This window comes from Oculina patagonica, chromosome 14 (assembly GCF_052425735.1).
Source record: "Oculina patagonica isolate OP01 chromosome 14, crgOcupat, whole genome shotgun sequence".
Classification (NCBI taxonomy): Eukaryota; Metazoa; Cnidaria; class Anthozoa; order Scleractinia; family Oculinidae; genus Oculina; species Oculina patagonica.
Window position 1 is genome coordinate 4,169,914 of NC_135771.1, and position 19,524 is coordinate 4,189,437.

Here is a 19,524-nt window from a genome sequence, read left to right on the forward strand (position 1 = left end):
GGAAGCCTGGCTGCATGGCATATCGGCCTGGCTGCTAAGTCTTAGCGGCGAGGTTACAAAGGGAGAAGTCAAAATGGCGCGTGGTTTGAAGTTTGTACAGATGTAATTTTGCTGGAGTTATTTGCCAATTTTAGCCGCTCAAAAAGTGATAATTAGGCTGTAAAAGAACATGGTGCCATCAGATTTGTCTGAGCCTCCACGCTCGGAAGTTTCTAAAGCGAAGTGGTTCACAGAAGGGGTGAGTTTTGCCTTCGAATATAAGCTGACAATCGAAAATGTTGTCGAACAGATTGTACATTAGTGTACATTTTTATTCAGACTAGGTTATTCCGATATGCTAGGCGTTATTTTCAGTGCCTCCTTTCAAAAACCTCTTAACACATGATTGACAAAAAGGTGTACTAACAATATACTTTCAATTCCGTGCTAAGCTTATATATTGCATGAAGAGAGATTTCAGTTGTAAATGTACAAAAGAGACGATCTTTTGTTGATAATTTTCTTTAATCTCATCACCTACCTGCTTGGTAATGTATGGATATCGTAATACACTTATCATTGGCTTTCACGGGGGTCGACCCTGGGGACCCCCCCGGGGATTTGTTTTCAGGCCCAAACAAAAATCTACTAAATCCCTGAGGTATTGGGCATATTTCACACACCAATTTCCCCTACCCGGGGGGGGGGGGGCTAAGAGAAAGAAAAAAATACCTTTATTTACAATAAAAACAGACAATTTTGTCCATTTTTCGCTCTCTTGGCACTCAGTTTAGCAGGCTGTGATTGATTCACTGTTAATAGTTTTACTGTTGTGGTACTGCGCGGAAGTGACTGTAGTGGTCGATGTCTGGATCGACCACTTTCTCCACTTTTTCTTTCGCCTCTTACAGTGGAAACAAATGTGCTTCCAGTCCTTGACCAAACGCAGTGAATGTTTCTTATCTATTTCTGTTCCATCCTCTTCTGTATAAAGCATCAACAACAAGTTTTCTCTTCACTAAAAATATAGTAACGTCCCAAGCTTTGAACAACGGAATCTTTGTACAGAAAAGGCTGCGGACCTTTACAAAATGTCATGTACAAGAATAACAAATGGCGAAAAGCTCGCTTATGATTATCTTGAAGCTTATTCAGGATTTTGAAAGTGATGTACGTTTACCAATATCAAACAAATCCCGGGGGGTCTGGCACGTTCGTTTCAAAAACAAAATAACGTCCCTACCCCGCGGGACAAGATTTGTGTCAAAACTGCACCATTCCCTTCGTGTTCTTCAACTTCCCGGGGGTGTCCCCGGGGTCAACCCCCGGGAAAGCCAATGATAAGTGCATAAGAAGAAATTTAATGTACATCACGTTTGGGAATACTGTAATAAGCCACTTTTTTGTGACTGGCCAAATGTAACCTTCGCTGTGAAATAGGCTTTCATCAATTACACATTTACTGGAAGAGGCTTTTGTGGTTTTCTAGTTAGGTAATTCAGCAGACCAAAATCTAGAAGGAAAATTATGTAGCAATAAAAGCAGTGGTTAAATGGTAGCCTTGCTTATTTTCAATCTACTGTAGGAAATTCGATGGAGGACTGGTGCTGCTATTGCCTGGGTGATGATAACCCTTCCATGTTCACTGTTGATGTTTTCACTAGCAGCCTCTGTGGATCTTTTTCATCCCATTGACTGGATCTCAGGTATTTTATTATGTTCCTACCACTACAGTGTCCTCCTCAGTGCTGGAAATTACTGTCGGTCATCAGTGTTTTCCTTATCAGGCGGTAACGGTAAAATTTACCGCTTGTAACACGACTCTTTACCACCTAGAATCGCTAAGATATCTTGTAAATTCAACAGGTAAATAACAAAGTAACACCACTCTTTTCACCTCCTAGTCAGATTGAAAATATAAAATAACAGATTGAAAATAAACAGCGACAAATGCAATATTCATTTACGAATTTGTGCTAGTATTCAATTTCTTTATTTCCCTTCGCTTTCCGAATCTCTGAGGGCTGGTATCTAGGAAAGAGCAAGTTTTGCAGGTGTTTCTCACTTCGCAGCAAGTGCACATCTGTTGTTGCACATTTTTCCACGATCGATTCCACAATGAAGCGGCAGCAATCCTTGCTGTCCTTTCACTTTGTCCATTGAAAATAAAAACAGTCACAGAGGCAAAGAGGTAAAAATAATTCCAGAAGTGAGAAATATTACTTACATATAATAGTTCAGTTCAAAAATTAAAATGCTGAAATAGTTGATTGCTTAGTTGACCGTAGCTGAAGCATTTGGACAACATTCTGTTTCATGTAGGTAGACTAGAAAACGGCTGGGATTTACCAGAATTTCTTTACCGGTTTAAAAAGTTTTCTTACCTGCTGTGCTGAAAACTAGGGAGAACACTGGGTCATCGGACATTGTCTGATCAAATATGCCAAAATGTCCAGCCAATTTTGCAATATGTTTGGACATGAAGTCCGAGCTTATGTGACTACATCTTAAAATTTTTTTAACGTGTTTGATTTGAACTGCGAATTTATGTCCGACCAATTTTCTAAATGTCCGTTCAAAATAAAAGTTTGGAAGGAGACATGTCCTTTTAAGTAAGAAAAAATATTTCCAGCACTGCCTCCTGGAAAACCCATTCACAGGCAGAGTTATTGTTAATCAAATGATACTGAGAGAAAGGCACGATGGCCTAATGGTAGGTGTGCTGGACTCCAGATTGAACAGTCCAGGTTCGAGCCCTGGCTGGGGTCATTGTGTTGTGTTCTCGGGCAAGACATTTTATTCTCACAGTGCCTCTCTCCAACCAGGTGTATGCGATGAGGTTAATGCTGGGGGGTAAACCTGAGATGGACTTGCATTCCATCTTGGGGGGAGTATTCTACTTCAAGTCGCTTCATGCTACTGAAACTGGGATAAGCCCCGGCCTGATGGGCCACTAGGCTTGTATGCAGACTTGAACTTACCTATTAAATGATACTGAACCAACTTTGAATCAAACACAATCAGATTAAATCCATTGATTGCGGTTGGATGTATCATAATGAAATTGCTTGATTTGAGGACAGTGTGTTTTATTGTATTGATACATGGGTTTTCTTCATTTCTCTTCATTTCTTCCATTTTGTTTCATTTCTTTTTTCCATCTACGAAAAAAACAATAACTGGAATTTCCAATTAGATCTAGGAAAAGAGTGTCTAAAATGTCTAGAAGCTATTAAACTAGTAATAACGATACGTTAAGTAGTGCGACCATGTGTATTTTGTATAGAATTATCTTTTAAAAATGTTGTGAAATAAAAGAAACTACAGGAATGTGAATTCTAGAAATGAGTTATGTTTTATGTGAATTATTGTTTTTCAATCCGGTCAGTGTATAATGCAGTCTGCAGACCAGGGGTCAAATACAGACCGAGGGTAGTGTAACGAAATATGAGTCACAAAGCCATTTTTCCCTGCCGGCTAGCTGCTCCAAATTTCGAAGAAATGTACGCCAGACAACGCTTCACATGAGCTATCATGAAAATGAACTGGTGATAAATGTCATACAAAATAGATAATTTGATCAAAAGCTATCAAATTAACTTGCTAATTTGTTGTTTATCTTTACAGGATGTATATCCCAGGTGTTCAGCTATTCATTTTGGATGTCAACTTGTCTTTATGGAGCTGTTAGTGTTGCAGTGTTGCTGTCCTATGCTAAATTCAACACTGGTTAGTTTACAGATCTTTGGGTTAACAGTATATCCAGCTTCACTTATTTAACTCTTAAAATAAATTAATAATGTACAATGTATTATAATGAAAGAAGATGTCTGCGCTTATGAAAAAAGGATCTTTGAAGATTGGGATGTGATCTTGTAGGTTCCATCTTATTTAATTGGATGGGACCTATAAGTTCACATGCCAATCTTCTATCTTAGTTCAATTTGCATAGAAGAGCCAATATTATAAATAAACCATATTATTATTATTATTATTATCATTATTATTATTAATGGCATTTTATTATTCAATTATTATGATAATTTATTATATATGAAGAGAAAATAATGTGAATAGAATTTTTATATGAGATAATGATATAAACGAAAATTGGGTTTTATGGGCAAGGGTATGTAAAAAGTTACATATTTTGTAAATAATTCATCTCAGTTTTTTATATTATAACTTGTGTACATAGAAGCTTAGAGCATGTTAAAGCTTTCAGAGTGTTATTATGTAGGTTAAGGCTATTGACATGTTAACTGAAATTATCTCATGGGTAACACTTGTCGAAAAACTAATTTTGTATATTCTCTTTTTAGCCAGATACAGATTTTGAAATTACTCGCCCAATTACTCCCTGAATTGCACTCCACTCAAGTCCAATTACTATTGCTTATTATTATTATTATTATTATTATTATTAAATTATTCCCTGCAAATATCCTGAGGGTTGTTGCAAAGACCCTGCAATTTTCTGCTTAACATCCCTGCAAAGATCTTGCAAGATTTTCTAATTAAAAAAATTAAGAACATGGCACAAAGCATGACACTTCAAGCCATGACTTCTGTATCTGTTTGAAACCACACTCTTGTTTGTAACCCATCCACTTAATGTACAAGGTTAAAAATTTACTGGCACCTAAACACATTTCTGACATAATTTATTTGACAAACAATCTAAGAATTATGATTTGCGTAGTAGCAATTTTCCAAAACCTAGATTCGACACTGTAAATTATGGTAAACATAGCATAAGATATTTAGGTCCCTATCTCTGGGGAAAAGTGGACAAAGACCTTCGCAACAAAACAAGCCTTCGTAAATTTAAAAAAGTAGTTCGGGCCATTAACCTAACAGATGTGTTGGACGGAAGATGCAGTTGCTATGCTTGCTCAACATAATAATAATATAACTAATTTAAGTAATTGTGAAATTACTTTTAACTTATTAGAATTGTAAAACATATTTTGTGTAATTTCAACTATCTATCTAAATATCTATTTATATGTAATAATTATTAGTATTTAGTTTTTTATATTTTATATTTGTGTATTTATGTTAGGCCCGGTTCAGACGCCGTACTTTTCATGAGCCAAACTCAATTCGAATTTGGACCGACCCAAATTGACAAAAGTACTCCTCTTGATTCAGACGCCGTACTTTTTGGTCGTTCCGAGGCCGTTCCTGGTACAGTTCCAATAAAACCAGTCAAAATACATTATAATAATTTATGAATTAGGATCGGCACATGAAAAGTACGGCGTCTGAATCAAAGCCATTCCAAAGGCGTTCCACAGGCAAAATTCTCGGCCAAGCCAGGCGGGAAGAACGGGTGAGCCGTTCCAAATTGAAATAGCCGTTCTAATTTGATTCAGACGCCGATCTTTTCATGTACTTAATTCAAGGAATTAGGTTCGGCTCATGAAAAGATCGGCGTCTGAACTTATTTAATTGGATGGGACCTATAAGTTCACATGCCAATCTTCTATCTTAGTTCAATTTGCATAGAAGAGCCAATATTATAAATAAACCATATTATTATTATTATTATTATCATTATTATTATTAATGGCATTTTATTATTCAATTATTATGATAATTTATTATATATGAAGAGAAAATAATGTGAATAGAATTTTTATATGAGATAATGATATAAACGAAAATTGGGTTTTATGGGCAAGGGTATGTAAAAAGTTACATATTTTGTAAATAATTCATCTCAGTTTTTTATATTATAACTTGTGTACATAGAAGCTTAGAGCATGTTAAAGCTTTCAGAGTGTTATTATGTAGGTTAAGGCTATTGACATGTTAACTGAAATTATCTCATGGGTAACACTTGTCGAAAAACTAATTTTGTATATTCTCTTTTTAGCCAGATACAGATTTTGAAATTACTCGCCCAATTACTCCCTGAATTGCACTCCACTCAAGTCCAATTACTATTGCTTATTATTATTATTATTATTATTATTATTATTAAATTATTCCCTGCAAATATCCTGAGGGTTGTTGCAAAGACCCTGCAATTTTCTGCTTAACATCCCTGCAAAGATCTTGCAAGATTTTCTAATTAAAAAAATTAAGAACATGGCACAAAGCATGACACTTCAAGCCATGACTTCTGTATCTGTTTGAAACCACACTCTTGTTTGTAACCCATCCACTTAATGTACAAGGTTAAAAATTTACTGGCACCTAAACACATTTCTGACATAATTTATTTGACAAACAATCTAAGAATTATGATTTGCGTAGTAGCAATTTTCCAAAACCTAGATTCGACACTGTAAATTATGGTAAACATAGCATAAGATATTTAGGTCCCTATCTCTGGGGAAAAGTGGACAAAGACCTTCGCAACAAAACAAGCCTTCGTAAATTTAAAAAAGTAGTTCGGGCCATTAACCTAACAGATGTGTTGGACGGAAGATGCAGTTGCTATGCTTGCTCAACATAATAATAATATAACTAATTTAAGTAATTGTGAAATTACTTTTAACTTATTAGAATTGTAAAACATATTTTGTGTAATTTCAACTATCTATCTAAATATCTATTTATATGTAATAATTATTAGTATTTAGTTTTTTATATTTTATATTTGTGTATTTATGTTAGGCCCGGTTCAGACGCCGTACTTTTCATGAGCCAAACTCAATTCGAATTTGGACCGACCCAAATTGACAAAAGTACTCCTCTTGATTCAGACGCCGTACTTTTTGGTCGTTCCGAGGCCGTTCCTGGTACAGTTCCAATAAAACCAGTCAAAATACATTATAATAATTTATGAATTAGGATCGGCACATGAAAAGTACGGCGTCTGAATCAAAGCCATTCCAAAGGCGTTCCACAGGCAAAATTCTCGGCCAAGCCAGGCGGGAAGAACGGGTGAGCCGTTCCAAATTGAAATAGCCGTTCTAATTTGATTCAGACGCCGATCTTTTCATGTACTTAATTCAAGGAATTAGGTTCGGCTCATGAAAAGATCGGCGTCTGAACCGGGCCTTAGTGTCCCCAATAAGCTAATTAGCTAAACACCCTGACACTTAAATAAAGTTTATGTATGTATGAATGTTCCCAATCTTTACCATCAGAATGAGTATCACTTCTTTATAGTGTTTGGGAGGCACGGTGGCCTAATGGTTAGTGCGCTGGACTCCGGATTGAGTCGTCCAGGTTCATGCCCTGGACAGGGTCACTGTGTTGTGTTCTTGAGCAAGACACTTTGCTCTCATAATACCCCTCTACACCCAGGTGTATAAATGGATACTGGCGAATTACCTGCTGGGGGGTAACCCTGCGATGGACAAGCATCCTATCCAGGGGGAAGTGGAAATACTCCTAGTTGCTACATGCTACTAAAACCGGGATAAGCTCCGACCTGATGGGCCACTAGGCTCACAAATCATGCAGACTTCACCTGTACTTTTATAGTGTTTGTTTACTTAAATTAAACTTACATCAGTTTGAGGTTTTCCTTTGCTTTAATTTAAAGGGCAATATTGTTTTATGTGGCAAACATAACCTACTATATACTGACATAACTCCTTCAAAATAAATGATGCTTTGATTGACTTTGAATGACTTTGTTTGTTGTTGGTTCTCATCCTTGCTCCAAGGGGGTTTTTCTCCAGGTTCTCTGGTTTTCCTCCCTTCACAAAAACCAACACTTCAAATTCCAATTCCATCTTGGTTGCGGGGGGGGGGATGCCGAAATCAACGTGAGTCAGTAATACAAAAGAATTTGTGAAAATTCGGTTTGTTACACCTCCACAGGCATATAAGCCTATCTTGTTTGATTTGGTCCATGTAAAGATACCCCGTTCAAGACAAAAAAGCCTGAAAACCATATCCCATTGGGCCGCACGTCCCTGTTAAGCCCTAATAAGGGAGTGCCCCCCCCCCGGGGGTTGCATGTACACATCATAAGGAGCTCCTGAGCTCTTCCAAGTCATGTGGGTAAATAAATTACATTAAATTACAGTTTATTTGTTATTTCAGTGAGAGATGTCATTCATCAGACACATGTGGCAGCCATCTTGTTCCCTCTTCACCCTGCAAGGATGTTTCATATTCTGCTGTTCACAATGTGTGGGAGTCTTTCTGCTTGGTGCTTTTTAGGGATCATTGGAAATGAAGAGGACTATTTGACCAGATTATGTGAAACGTAAGTAAGAAATTCAATAAGGTGGTCACTTTCATTAAATACAATACCAATAAATTCCAGTTATAAGCAATGGGCTTATACAACTTTGTAAGAGGGGTTTGGGTGCGCGGGCTCGTTTTCCGGCCAGAAATCGAGCCTAGCTTATAAACAAAGGGGCTTATATCCAGTGGGAGGAGGGGGGGGGTGGTGGTTATAAGCGGAAGAAAGAAAGGTTTCGAGGCAAGCCACAGCAGTGTTGATTAAATTATGTTTTTAAGTTAAAAGTCAATATAAATGAACATTTAGCCCTGTTCAGTACTGTCTTCCCACAGAGGGCGGCTTATAACCGAATGTATTTTTCGTTCCCAGGTAGATGGGCCTACAACCAGTGGCCAGGGGCTTATAAACGAGGGGGGCGGGGCTTATACCCAAAATTTATTGTATTTATTAAACTCATCATATTTTATGAAGGTAGAAAAATATTATCATCATCTTTTTTTACATTTTCAGATCAGAGGAATATTGCTTGAATGAACACCTCGTGTTTGGAATTCTTTTTGGAGCTTGGTTGGTAAGTGCAATAATCTCCATTTCCCAGTTGTTCAAAGGGTGGATCCACTGGATGAGGGCAGCAAAGGGGGCGTCGTGATCCCGTTTCACGTACAAGTTTTAACCAAATTCACGCGTCACGTATACTTGAAACAGCAGAATTCACGAATCACGTGTCTTTTCTAGCTATTTTTACGCGTCACGGTTTAATTTTTTCCCTATTTTCACGCATCACGGACTAATTTTTGCCCTTTTCACGTGTCACGCATAAACCCTTTGCTACCCTCCTGGATAAATTTTATACAAAACCTTCTTGCTATCCACTGAACAGTGATTTATCTGTTGAATAGCAGAAGTCATTTCCAGTCAAACCTCTTTCGCCAGGGATCTGGATTTTGTCTGTAATAGCGAGTGTTCGCAATAGTGGAGTGTCCGCAAGGCGAGAGTTGACTGTAATGTTATAGAGAAGCACTATCCAAGGAAAATGAAACTTGGTTCAGGAACTATTGACAGCTTAAAAACCAAGGGTTCGAGAAATCAAGTTTTTACTGTATTGCACATGTCTGATGATTGTCCATGGCCTCAGTCTCAGTACATTGTGTTGTTCCAGAAAATATCCATACCCCTCCCACGGAAGGTTTTTTGGTTTGAATCCCCCCACCCCTCTGGAAATTCCAGTCAAGCCCCATACTTTCCTTTAAAAGTTTTGGCTTTTGAGACCCCCCACCCCCTCAGAATTTCCAATGACCTTCCATGGGGTGGGTATGGATGTTTTCTGGAACTGCACATTGTATGTCAGATAAATTACAGGTTGAAGTTTGAAAAGGTACTTCTAGCACCACTGTATGGTGTTAAGTTCCACTGTTTTAATGACATATTTTAACATGCATTCAGTTATTGACAACTTATTGTTTTTAATTGTAGTAAAGAATTTTGTTACAAATAAAAGAGATTTCATGATTTAAATTCTGAATGTGATTTAAAGAGTTGTAGCGAAAACTATTCTATTTAGTAGATGCTGACAAATTATTTGATATTTCCATCTTAGGGGTTTTATTCAAGTCTAAACTACTTCTTGAATAAGGAATTTCATTTTGTATTTCCTAGAATTCAGGTGGGTCTCTCTGTCTTTGTACTTATCATTTCGTGTGTTGTTAACGTTCCTTGTTATTGCTTCATCCCATTTTCTTTTATTAATGGAAATATTCTGCCAGGGTTCCACAGTCATGCTGAGGTTCACTTCTAGTAATTTAGGCCTGAAAAAAGTCATGGATTCTATTTTTACCCAAGTTGTCTTAAAACGATGATTATTGATAATAGGTTGGAAAATAGAAAAGGTTACAGTTAATATAATGATTGATATCCAAAAAAAAAAACAAGGTCAGCTTCGAGCCAAAGTGGCGCATACTGCCGGAGCTTATCCCGGTTTCCTTAGCATTAAGCAGCTAGGAGTATTTCTACTTCCCCCTGGATGGGATGCTAGTCCATCGCAGGGAACCCCCCAGCATTATTTCACCGGTACCCATTTATACACCTGGGTGGAGAGAGGCACTATGAGAGTTAAGTGTCTTGCCCAAGAACACAACACAGTGACCCCGGCCTGGGCTCGAACCCGGAACGCTCGCTCCGGAGTCCGGCGCGCTAACCATTAGGCCACCGCGCCTCCCATTTTTATTTGATTTAATGGTTATTAATAATAGAATAAATTAATATCAAAGTATTATGGATTTTTTTAAAATAAGATTTTGCTTTAATTTATTCAAACAGCAAAAAGTATTTTTCCTGATAAAGACTTCAGTAGGATCAAGTATGAAGCGAAGTATTATTCTTTGCTTAAAGGTAAAATACAGAAAACACCAACATCTGTAAAATTAATAAGAAATATTATTCAACTTTGAATTATAAGATTGTCAATTTATTGATCTCATGGTTTTGTACATATTTGATAACAGTTTTATTTTGAGTGATTTCATCATATTGATTTGATATTTTTTGTCTTGTGTGTTCTAGGCATGTGGATGGTACTACATTTTATATTTCTTATTTGGTAAGTTTTTGAAGTTTTGTCACTTTAGATAATAAAATACGATTTCACATACAGTAAAAACCCGCGTGTAAGAACTTACTTTTTTCAGAGTTTGGCAAAACAGGTTCTTGTATTGTGGGGTACTTATTGACAGTTTAGGCTAGGTAGGTTCTTAATCAGGTTCTTAATTTCTACAGAGTTGACATTGTTGTTGATTATCAGAAATAGTATAAAATCTGGTCTGTTCTTCATTATAAATATTTATTAATGTACCCATGTTGCCAAAAGTCCAACAACATACTGTATATACCCCAGTAACATCACCTTTCTGGTTTTTGGTAAAAAAAAAAAAAAAATAACTAGTTAAACCCTACATATAAGAACCTGTAGGAATTTGTTTGGCTAAACAGGTTCTTATATTTTGGGGTATTATAAAAGCAAATTTCTGCCAGAAGGTTCTTGGACATGGATGTTAACGCCCCTGTTAACATGTTAACACTAATCTTAACATGTTCACATCCATGTTAACATGGATGTTAACGCCCCTGTTAACATGTAACGCCCCTGTTAACATGTTAACACCCATGTTAACATGTTGACATCCATATTAATCCATGTTAACATCCATGTTAACATGGATGTTAACCCCCCTGTTAACATGTAAACGCCCATGTTAACATGTTGACATCCATGTTAACATGGATGTTAATGCCCATGTTAACATGTTAACGCCCATGTTAACATGTTAACGCCCATGTTAACATGTTAACGTGTTAACGTCCATGTTAACATGTTAATGCCCATGTTAACATGTTAACACCCATGTTAACATATCAACGTGTTAACGCCCATGTTAATGTGTTAACACCCATGTTAACATGTTATTGGTTAACACCCATGTTAACATGTTAACGTGTTAATGCCCATGTTAACATGTTAACGTGTTAACGCCCATGTTAACATGTTAACGTGTTAACACCCATGTTAACATGTTAACGTGTTAACGCCCATGTTAACGTGTTAACGCCCATGTTAACGTGTTAACACCCTTGTTAACGCCCATGTTAACGTGTTAACGTCCATGTTAACGTGTTAACGTCCATGTTAACATGTTAACGTGTTAACGTCCATGTTAACGTGTTAACGCCCATGTTAACGTGTTAACGCCCATGTTAACATGTTAACACCCATGTTAACGTGTTAACGTCCATGTTAACATGTTAACGTGTTAACGCCCATGTTAACATGTTAACGCACATGTTAACATGTTAACGTGTTAACATCCATGTTAACATGTTAACGTGTTAACACCCATGTTAACATGTTAACGTGTTAACGTCCATGTTAACATGTTAACGTGTTAACGCCCATGTTAACATGTTAACGCCCATGTTAACATGTTAACGTGTTAACACCCATGTTAACATGTTAACGTGTTAACACCCATGTTAACAAATTAACGTGTTAACGCCCATGTTAACGTGTTAACACCCATGTTAACATGTTAACACCCCATGTTAACATGTTAACGTGTTAACACCCATGTTAACATGTTGACACCCATGTTAACATGTTAACCCCCATGTTAACATGTTAATGGTTAACGCCCATGTTAACATGTTAACCCCCATGTAATCATGTTAACGCCCATGTTAACGTGTTAACGTCCATGTTAACGTGTTAACACCCATGTTAACATGTTAACGTGTTAACACCCATGTTAACACCCATGTTAACGTGTTAACGTCCATGTTAACATGTTAACGTGTTAACGCCCATGTTAACATGTTAACGTGTTAACGCCCATGTTAACATGTTAACGTGTTAACGCCCATGTTAACATGTTAACACCCATATTAACATGTTAACGTGTTAACGCCCATGTTAACATGTTAACGTGTTAACGCCCATGTTAACATGTTAACGCCCATGTTAACATGTTAACTTGTTAACACCCATGTTAACGTGTTAACGCCCATGTTAACGTGTTAACACCCATGTTAACATGTTAACGTGTTAACGCCCATGTTAACGTGTTAACACCCCATGTTAACATGTTAACGTGTTAACACCCATGTTAACACCCATGTTAACGTGTTAACGTCCATGTTAACATGTTAACGTGTTAACGCCCATGTTAACATGTTAACATGTTAACGCCCATGTTAACATGTTAACGTGTTAACACCCCATGTTAACATGTTAACGTGTTAACACCCATGTTAACGTGTTAACGCCCATGTTAACGTGTTAACACCCATGTTAACATGTTAACACCCCATGTTAACATGTTAACGTGTTAACACCCATGTTAACATGTTGACACCCATGTTAACATGTTAACCAACATGTTAACGTGTTAACGCCCATGTTAACATGTTAACGTGTTAATGTCCATGTTAACATGTTAACGTGTTAACGCCCATGTTAACATGTTAACGTGTTAACACCCATGTTAACATGTTAACGTGTTAACACCCATGTTAACACCCATGTTAACGTGTTAACGTCCATGTTAACATGTTAACGTGTTAACGCCCATGTTAACATGTTAACGTGTTAACGCCCATGTTAACATGTTAACACCCATGTTAACGTGTTAACGCCCATGTTAACATGTTAACGTGTTAACGCCCATGTTAACATGTTAACGCCCATGTTAACATGTTAACTTGTTAACACCCATGTTAACGTGTTAACGCCCATGTTAACGTGTTAACACCCATGTTAACATGTTAACGTGTTAACGCCCACGTTAACGTGTTAACACCCATGTTAACATGTTAACACCCCATGTTAACATGTTAACGTGTTAACACCCATGTTAACATGTTAACACCCCATGTTAACATGTTAACGTGTTAACACCCATGTTAACATGTTAACGTGTTAACGTCCATGTTAACATGTTAACGTGTTAACGCCCATGTTAACATGTTAACATGTTAACGCCCATGTTAACATGTTAACGTATTAACACCCCATGTTAACGTGTTAACACCCATGTTAACGTGTTAACGCCCATGTTAACGTGTTAACGCCCATGTTAACATGTTAACACCCATGTTAACATGTTAACACCCCATGTTAACATGTTAACGTGTTAACACCCATGTTAACATTTTGACACCCATGTTAACATGTTAACCAACATGTTAACGTGTTAACGCCCATGTTAACATGTTAACCCCCATGTAATCATGTTAACGCCCATGTTAACGTGTTAACGTCCATGTTAACATGTTAACGTGTTAACACCCATGTTAACACCCATGTTAACGTGTTAACGTCCATGTTAACATGTTAACGTGTTAACACCCATATTAACATGTTAACGTGTTAACGCCCATGTTAACATGTTAACGTGTTAACGCCCATGTTAACATGTTAACTTGTTAACACCCATGTTAACGTGTTAACGCCCATGTTAACGTGTTAACACCCATGTTAACATGTTAACGTGTTAACGCCCATGTTAACGTGTTAACACCCATGTTAACATGTTAACACCCCATGTTAACATGTTAACGTGTTAACACCCATGTTAACATGTTAACGTGTTAACATGTTAACACCCCATGTTAACATGTTAACGTGTTAACGCCCATGTTAACATGTTAACGTGTTAACACCCATGTTAACATGTTAACGTGTTAACACCCATGTTAACACCCATGTTAACGTGTTAACGTCCATGTTAACATGTTAACGTGTTAACGCCCATGTTAACATGTTAACGTGTTAACGCCCATGTTAACATGTTAACACCCATGTTAACGTGTTAACGCCCATGTTAACATGTTAACGTGTTAACTCCTATGTTAACATGTTAACGCCCATGTTAACATGTTAACTTGTTAACACCCATGTTAACGTGTTAACGCCCATGTTAACGTGTTAACACCCATGTTAACATGTTAACGTGTTAACGCCCACGTTAACGTGTTAACACCCATGTTAACATGTTAACACCCCATGTTAACATGTTAACGTGTTAACACCCATGTTAACATGTTAACGTGTTAACGTCCATGTTAACATGTTAACGTGTTAACGCCCATGTTAACATGTTAACATGTTAACGCCCATGTTAACATGTTAACGTATTAACACCCCATGTTAACATGTTAACGTGTTAACACCCATGTTAACGTGTTAACGCCCATGTTAACGTGTTAACACCCATGTTAACATGTTAACACCCCATGTTAACATGTTAACGTGTTAACACCCATGTTAACATGTTGACACCCATGTTAACATGTTAACCAACATGTTAACGTGTTAACGCCCATGTTAACATGTTAACCCCCATGTAATCATGTTAACGCCCATGTTAACGTGTTAACGTCCATGTTAACATGTTAACGTGTTAACGCCCATGTTAACATGTTAACGTGTTAACGCCCATGTTAACATGTTAACACCCATGTTAACATGTTAACGTGTTAACGCCCATGTTAACATGTTAACGTGTTAACGACCATGTTAACATGTTAACGCCCATGTTAACATGTTAACGTGTTAACGCCCATGTTTACGTGTTAACGCCCATGTTAACGTGTTAACATGGGGGTTAACATGTTAACATGGGCGTTAACACGTTAACATGGGTGTCAACATGTTAACATGGGTGTTAACACGTTAACATGTTAACATGGGTGTTAACACGTTAACATGTTAACATGGGGTGTTAACACGTTAACATGTTAACATGGGCGTTAACACGTTAACATGTTAACATGGACGTTAACACGTTAACATGTTAACATGGGTGTTAACACGTTAACATGTTAACATGGGTGTTAACACGTTAACATGTTAACATGGGGTGTTAACATGTTAACATGGGTGTTAACACGTTAACATGGGCGTTAACACGTTAACATGTTAACATGGGTGTTAACACGTTAACATGTTAACATGGGGTGTTAACATGTTAACATGGGTGTTAACATGTTAACATGGACGTTAACACGTTAACATGGGTGTTAACATGTTAACGCCCATGTTAACATGTTAACCCCCATGTTAACATGTTAACGCCCATGTTAACGTGTTAACGTCCATGTTAACATGTTAACGTGTTAACGCCCATGTTAACATGTTAACGTGTTAATGTCCATGTTAACATGTTAACGTGTTAACGCCCATGTTAACATGTTAACGTGTTAACACCCATGTTAACATGTTAACGTGTTAACGCCCATGTTAACATGTTAACGTGTTAACACCCATGTTAACATGTTAACGTGTTAACGCACATGTTAACATGTTAACGTGTTAACGCCCATGTTAACGTGTTAACACCCATGTTAACATGTTAACACCCCATGTTAACATGTTAACGTGTTAACACCCATGTTAACATGTTAACGTGTTAACATGTTAACACCCCATGTTAACATGTTAACGTGTTAACGCCCATGTTAACATGTTAACGTGTTAACACCCATGTTAACATGTTAACGTGTTAACACCCATGTTAACACCCATGTTAACGTGTTAACGTCCATGTTAACATGTTAACGTGTTAACGCCCATGTTAACATGTTAACGTGTTAACGCCCATGTTAACATGTTAACACCCATGTTAACGTGTTAACGCCCATGTTAACATGTTAACGTGTTAACTCCTATGTTAACATGTTAACGCCCATGTTAACATGTTAACTTGTTAACACCCATGTTAACGTGTTAACGCCCATGTTAACGTGTTAACACCCATGTTAACATGTTAACGTGTTAACGCCCATGTTAACGTGTTAACGCCCATGTTAACATGTTAACGCCCATGTTAACATGTTAACTTGTTAACACCCATGTTAACGTGTTAACGCCCATGTTAACGTGTTAACGCCCATGTTAACATGTTAACTTGTTAACACCCATGTTAACGTGTTAACGCCCATGTTAACGTGTTAACACCCATGTTAACATGTTAACGTGTTAACGCCCATGTTAACGTGTTAACACCCATGTTAACATGTTAACACCCCATGTTAACATGTTAACGTGTTAACACCCATGTTAACATGTTAACGTGTTAACATGTTAACACCCCATGTTAACATGTTAACGTGTTAACGCCCATGTTAACATGTTAACGTGTTAACACCCATGTTAACATGTTAACGTGTTAACACCCATGTTAACACCCATGTTAACGTGTTAACGTCCATGTTAACATGTTAACGTGTTAACGCCCATGTTAACATGTTAACGTGTTAACGCCCATGTTAACATGTTAACACCCATGTTAACGTGTTAACGCCCATGTTAACATGTTAACGTGTTAACTCCTATGTTAACATGTTAACGCCCATGTTAACATGTTAACTTGTTAACACCCATGTTAACGTGTTAACGCCCATGTTAACGTGTTAACACCCATGTTAACATGTTAACGTGTTAACGCCCACGTTAACGTGTTAACACCCATGTTAACATGTTAACACCCCATGTTAACATGTTAACGTGTTAACACCCATGTTAACATGTTAACGTGTTAACGTCCATGTTAACATGTTAACGTGTTAACGCCCATGTTAACATGTTAACATGTTAACGCCCATGTTAACATGTTAACGTATTAACACCCCATGTTAACATGTTAACGTGTTAACACCCATGTTAACGTGTTAACGCCCATGTTAACGTGTTAACACCCATGTTAACATGTTAACACCCCATGTTAACATGTTAACGTGTTAACACCCATGTTAACATGTTGACACCCATGTTAACATGTTAACCAACATGTTAACGTGTTAACGCCCATGTTAACATGTTAACCCCCATGTAATCATGTTAACGCCCATGTTAACGTGTTAACGTCCATGTTAACATGTTAACGTGTTAACGCCCATGTTAACATGTTAACGTGTTAACGCCCATGTTAACATGTTAACACCCATGTTAACATGTTAACGTGTTAACGCCCATGTTAACATGTTAACGTGTTAACGACCATGTTAACATGTTAACGCCCATGTTAACATGTTAACGTGTTAACGCCCATGTTTACGTGTTAACGCCCATGTTAACGTGTTAACATGGGGGTTAACATGTTAACATGGGCGTTAACACGTTAACATGGGTGTCAACATGTTAACATGGGTGTTAACACGTTAACATGTTAACATGGGTGTTAACACGTTAACATGTTAACATGGGGTGTTAACACGTTAACATGTTAACATGGGCGTTAACACGTTAACATGTTAACATGGACGTTAACACGTTAACATGTTAACATGGGTGTTAACACGTTAACATGTTAACATGGGTGTTAACACGTTAACATGTTAACATGGGGTGTTAACATGTTAACATGGGTGTTAACACGTTAACATGGGCGTTAACACGTTAACATGTTAACATGGGTGTTAACACGTTAACATGTTAACATGGGGTGTTAACATGTTAACATGGGTGTTAACATGTTAACATGGACGTTAACACGTTAACATGGGTGTTAACATGTTAACGCCCATGTTAACATGTTAACCCCCATGTTAACATGTTAACGCCCATGTTAACGTGTTAACGTCCATGTTAACATGTTAACGTGTTAACGCCCATGTTAACATGTTAACGTGTTAATGTCCATGTTAACATGTTAACGTGTTAACGCCCATGTTAACATGTTAACGTGTTAACACCCATGTTAACATGTTAACGTGTTAACGCCCATGTTAACATGTTAACGTGTTAACACCCATGTTAACATGTTAACGTGTTAACGCACATGTTAACATGTTAACGTGTTAACGCCCATGTTAACGTGTTAACACCCATGTTAACATGTTAACACCCCATGTTAACATGTTAACGTGTTAACACCCATGTTAACATGTTAACGTGTTAACATGTTAACACCCCATGTTAACATGTTAACGTGTTAACGCCCATGTTAACATGTTAACGTGTTAACACCCATGTTAACATGTTAACGTGTTAACACCCATGTTAACACCCATGTTAACGTGTTAACGTCCATGTTAACATGTTAACGTGTTAACGCCCATGTTAACATGTTAACGTGTTAACGCCCATGTTAACATGTTAACACCCATGTTAACGTGTTAACGCCCATGTTAACATGTTAACGTGTTAACTCCTATGTTAACATGTTAACGCCCATGTTAACATGTTAACTTGTTAACACCCATGTTAACGTGTTAACGCCCATGTTAACGTGTTAACACCCATGTTAACATGTTAACGTGTTAACGCCCACGTTAACGTGTTAACACCCATGTTAACATGTTAACACCCCATGTTAACATGTTAACGTGTTAACACCCATGTTAACATGTTAACGTGTTAACGTCCATGTTAACATGTTAACGTGTTAACGCCCATGTTAACATGTTAACATGTTAACGCCCATGTTAACATGTTAACGTATTAACACCCCATGTTAACATGTTAACGTGTTAACACCCATGTTAACGTGTTAACGCCCATGTTAACGTGTTAACACCCATGTTAACATGTTAACACCCCATGTTAACATGTTAACGTGTTAACACCCATGTTAACATGTTGACACCCATGTTAACATGTTAACCAACATGTTAACGTGTTAACGCCCATGTTAACATGTTAACCCCCATGTAATCATGTTAACGCCCATGTTAACGTGTTAACGTCCATGTTAACATGTTAACGTGTTAACGCCCATGTTAACATGTTAACGTGTTAACGCCCATGTTAACATGTTAACACCCATGTTAACATGTTAACGTGTTAACGCCCATGTTAACATGTTAACGTGTTAACGACCATGTTAACATGTTAACGCCCATGT

General features: G+C 37.4%; 1 protein-coding gene across 3 annotated transcripts in view; it reads left to right on the plus strand.

Annotated features, from left to right (window-relative positions):
* The window catches only part of LOC144638145 (nucleoporin NDC1-like), a 58,029-nt gene that overhangs the window by 16,281 nt on the left and 22,224 nt on the right, over positions 1-19,524 (plus strand). For 2 of the 3 annotated variants that reach the window (XM_078497338.1, XM_078497339.1), the window contains exons 2-8: positions 1,565-1,685; positions 3,607-3,708; positions 7,990-8,155; positions 8,645-8,705; positions 9,732-9,797; positions 10,451-10,522; positions 10,694-10,730. In XM_078497338.1, coding sequence (XP_078353464.1) covers positions 1,565-1,685; positions 3,607-3,708; positions 7,990-8,155; positions 8,645-8,705; positions 9,732-9,797; positions 10,451-10,522; positions 10,694-10,730 — 625 coding nt within the window. Of the gene's footprint in view, positions 1-98; positions 239-1,564; positions 1,686-3,606; positions 3,709-7,989; positions 8,156-8,644; positions 8,706-9,731; positions 9,798-10,450; positions 10,523-10,693; positions 10,731-19,524 lie in introns of those variants that run through there. The other variant, XM_078497337.1, reaches the window with a different exon arrangement.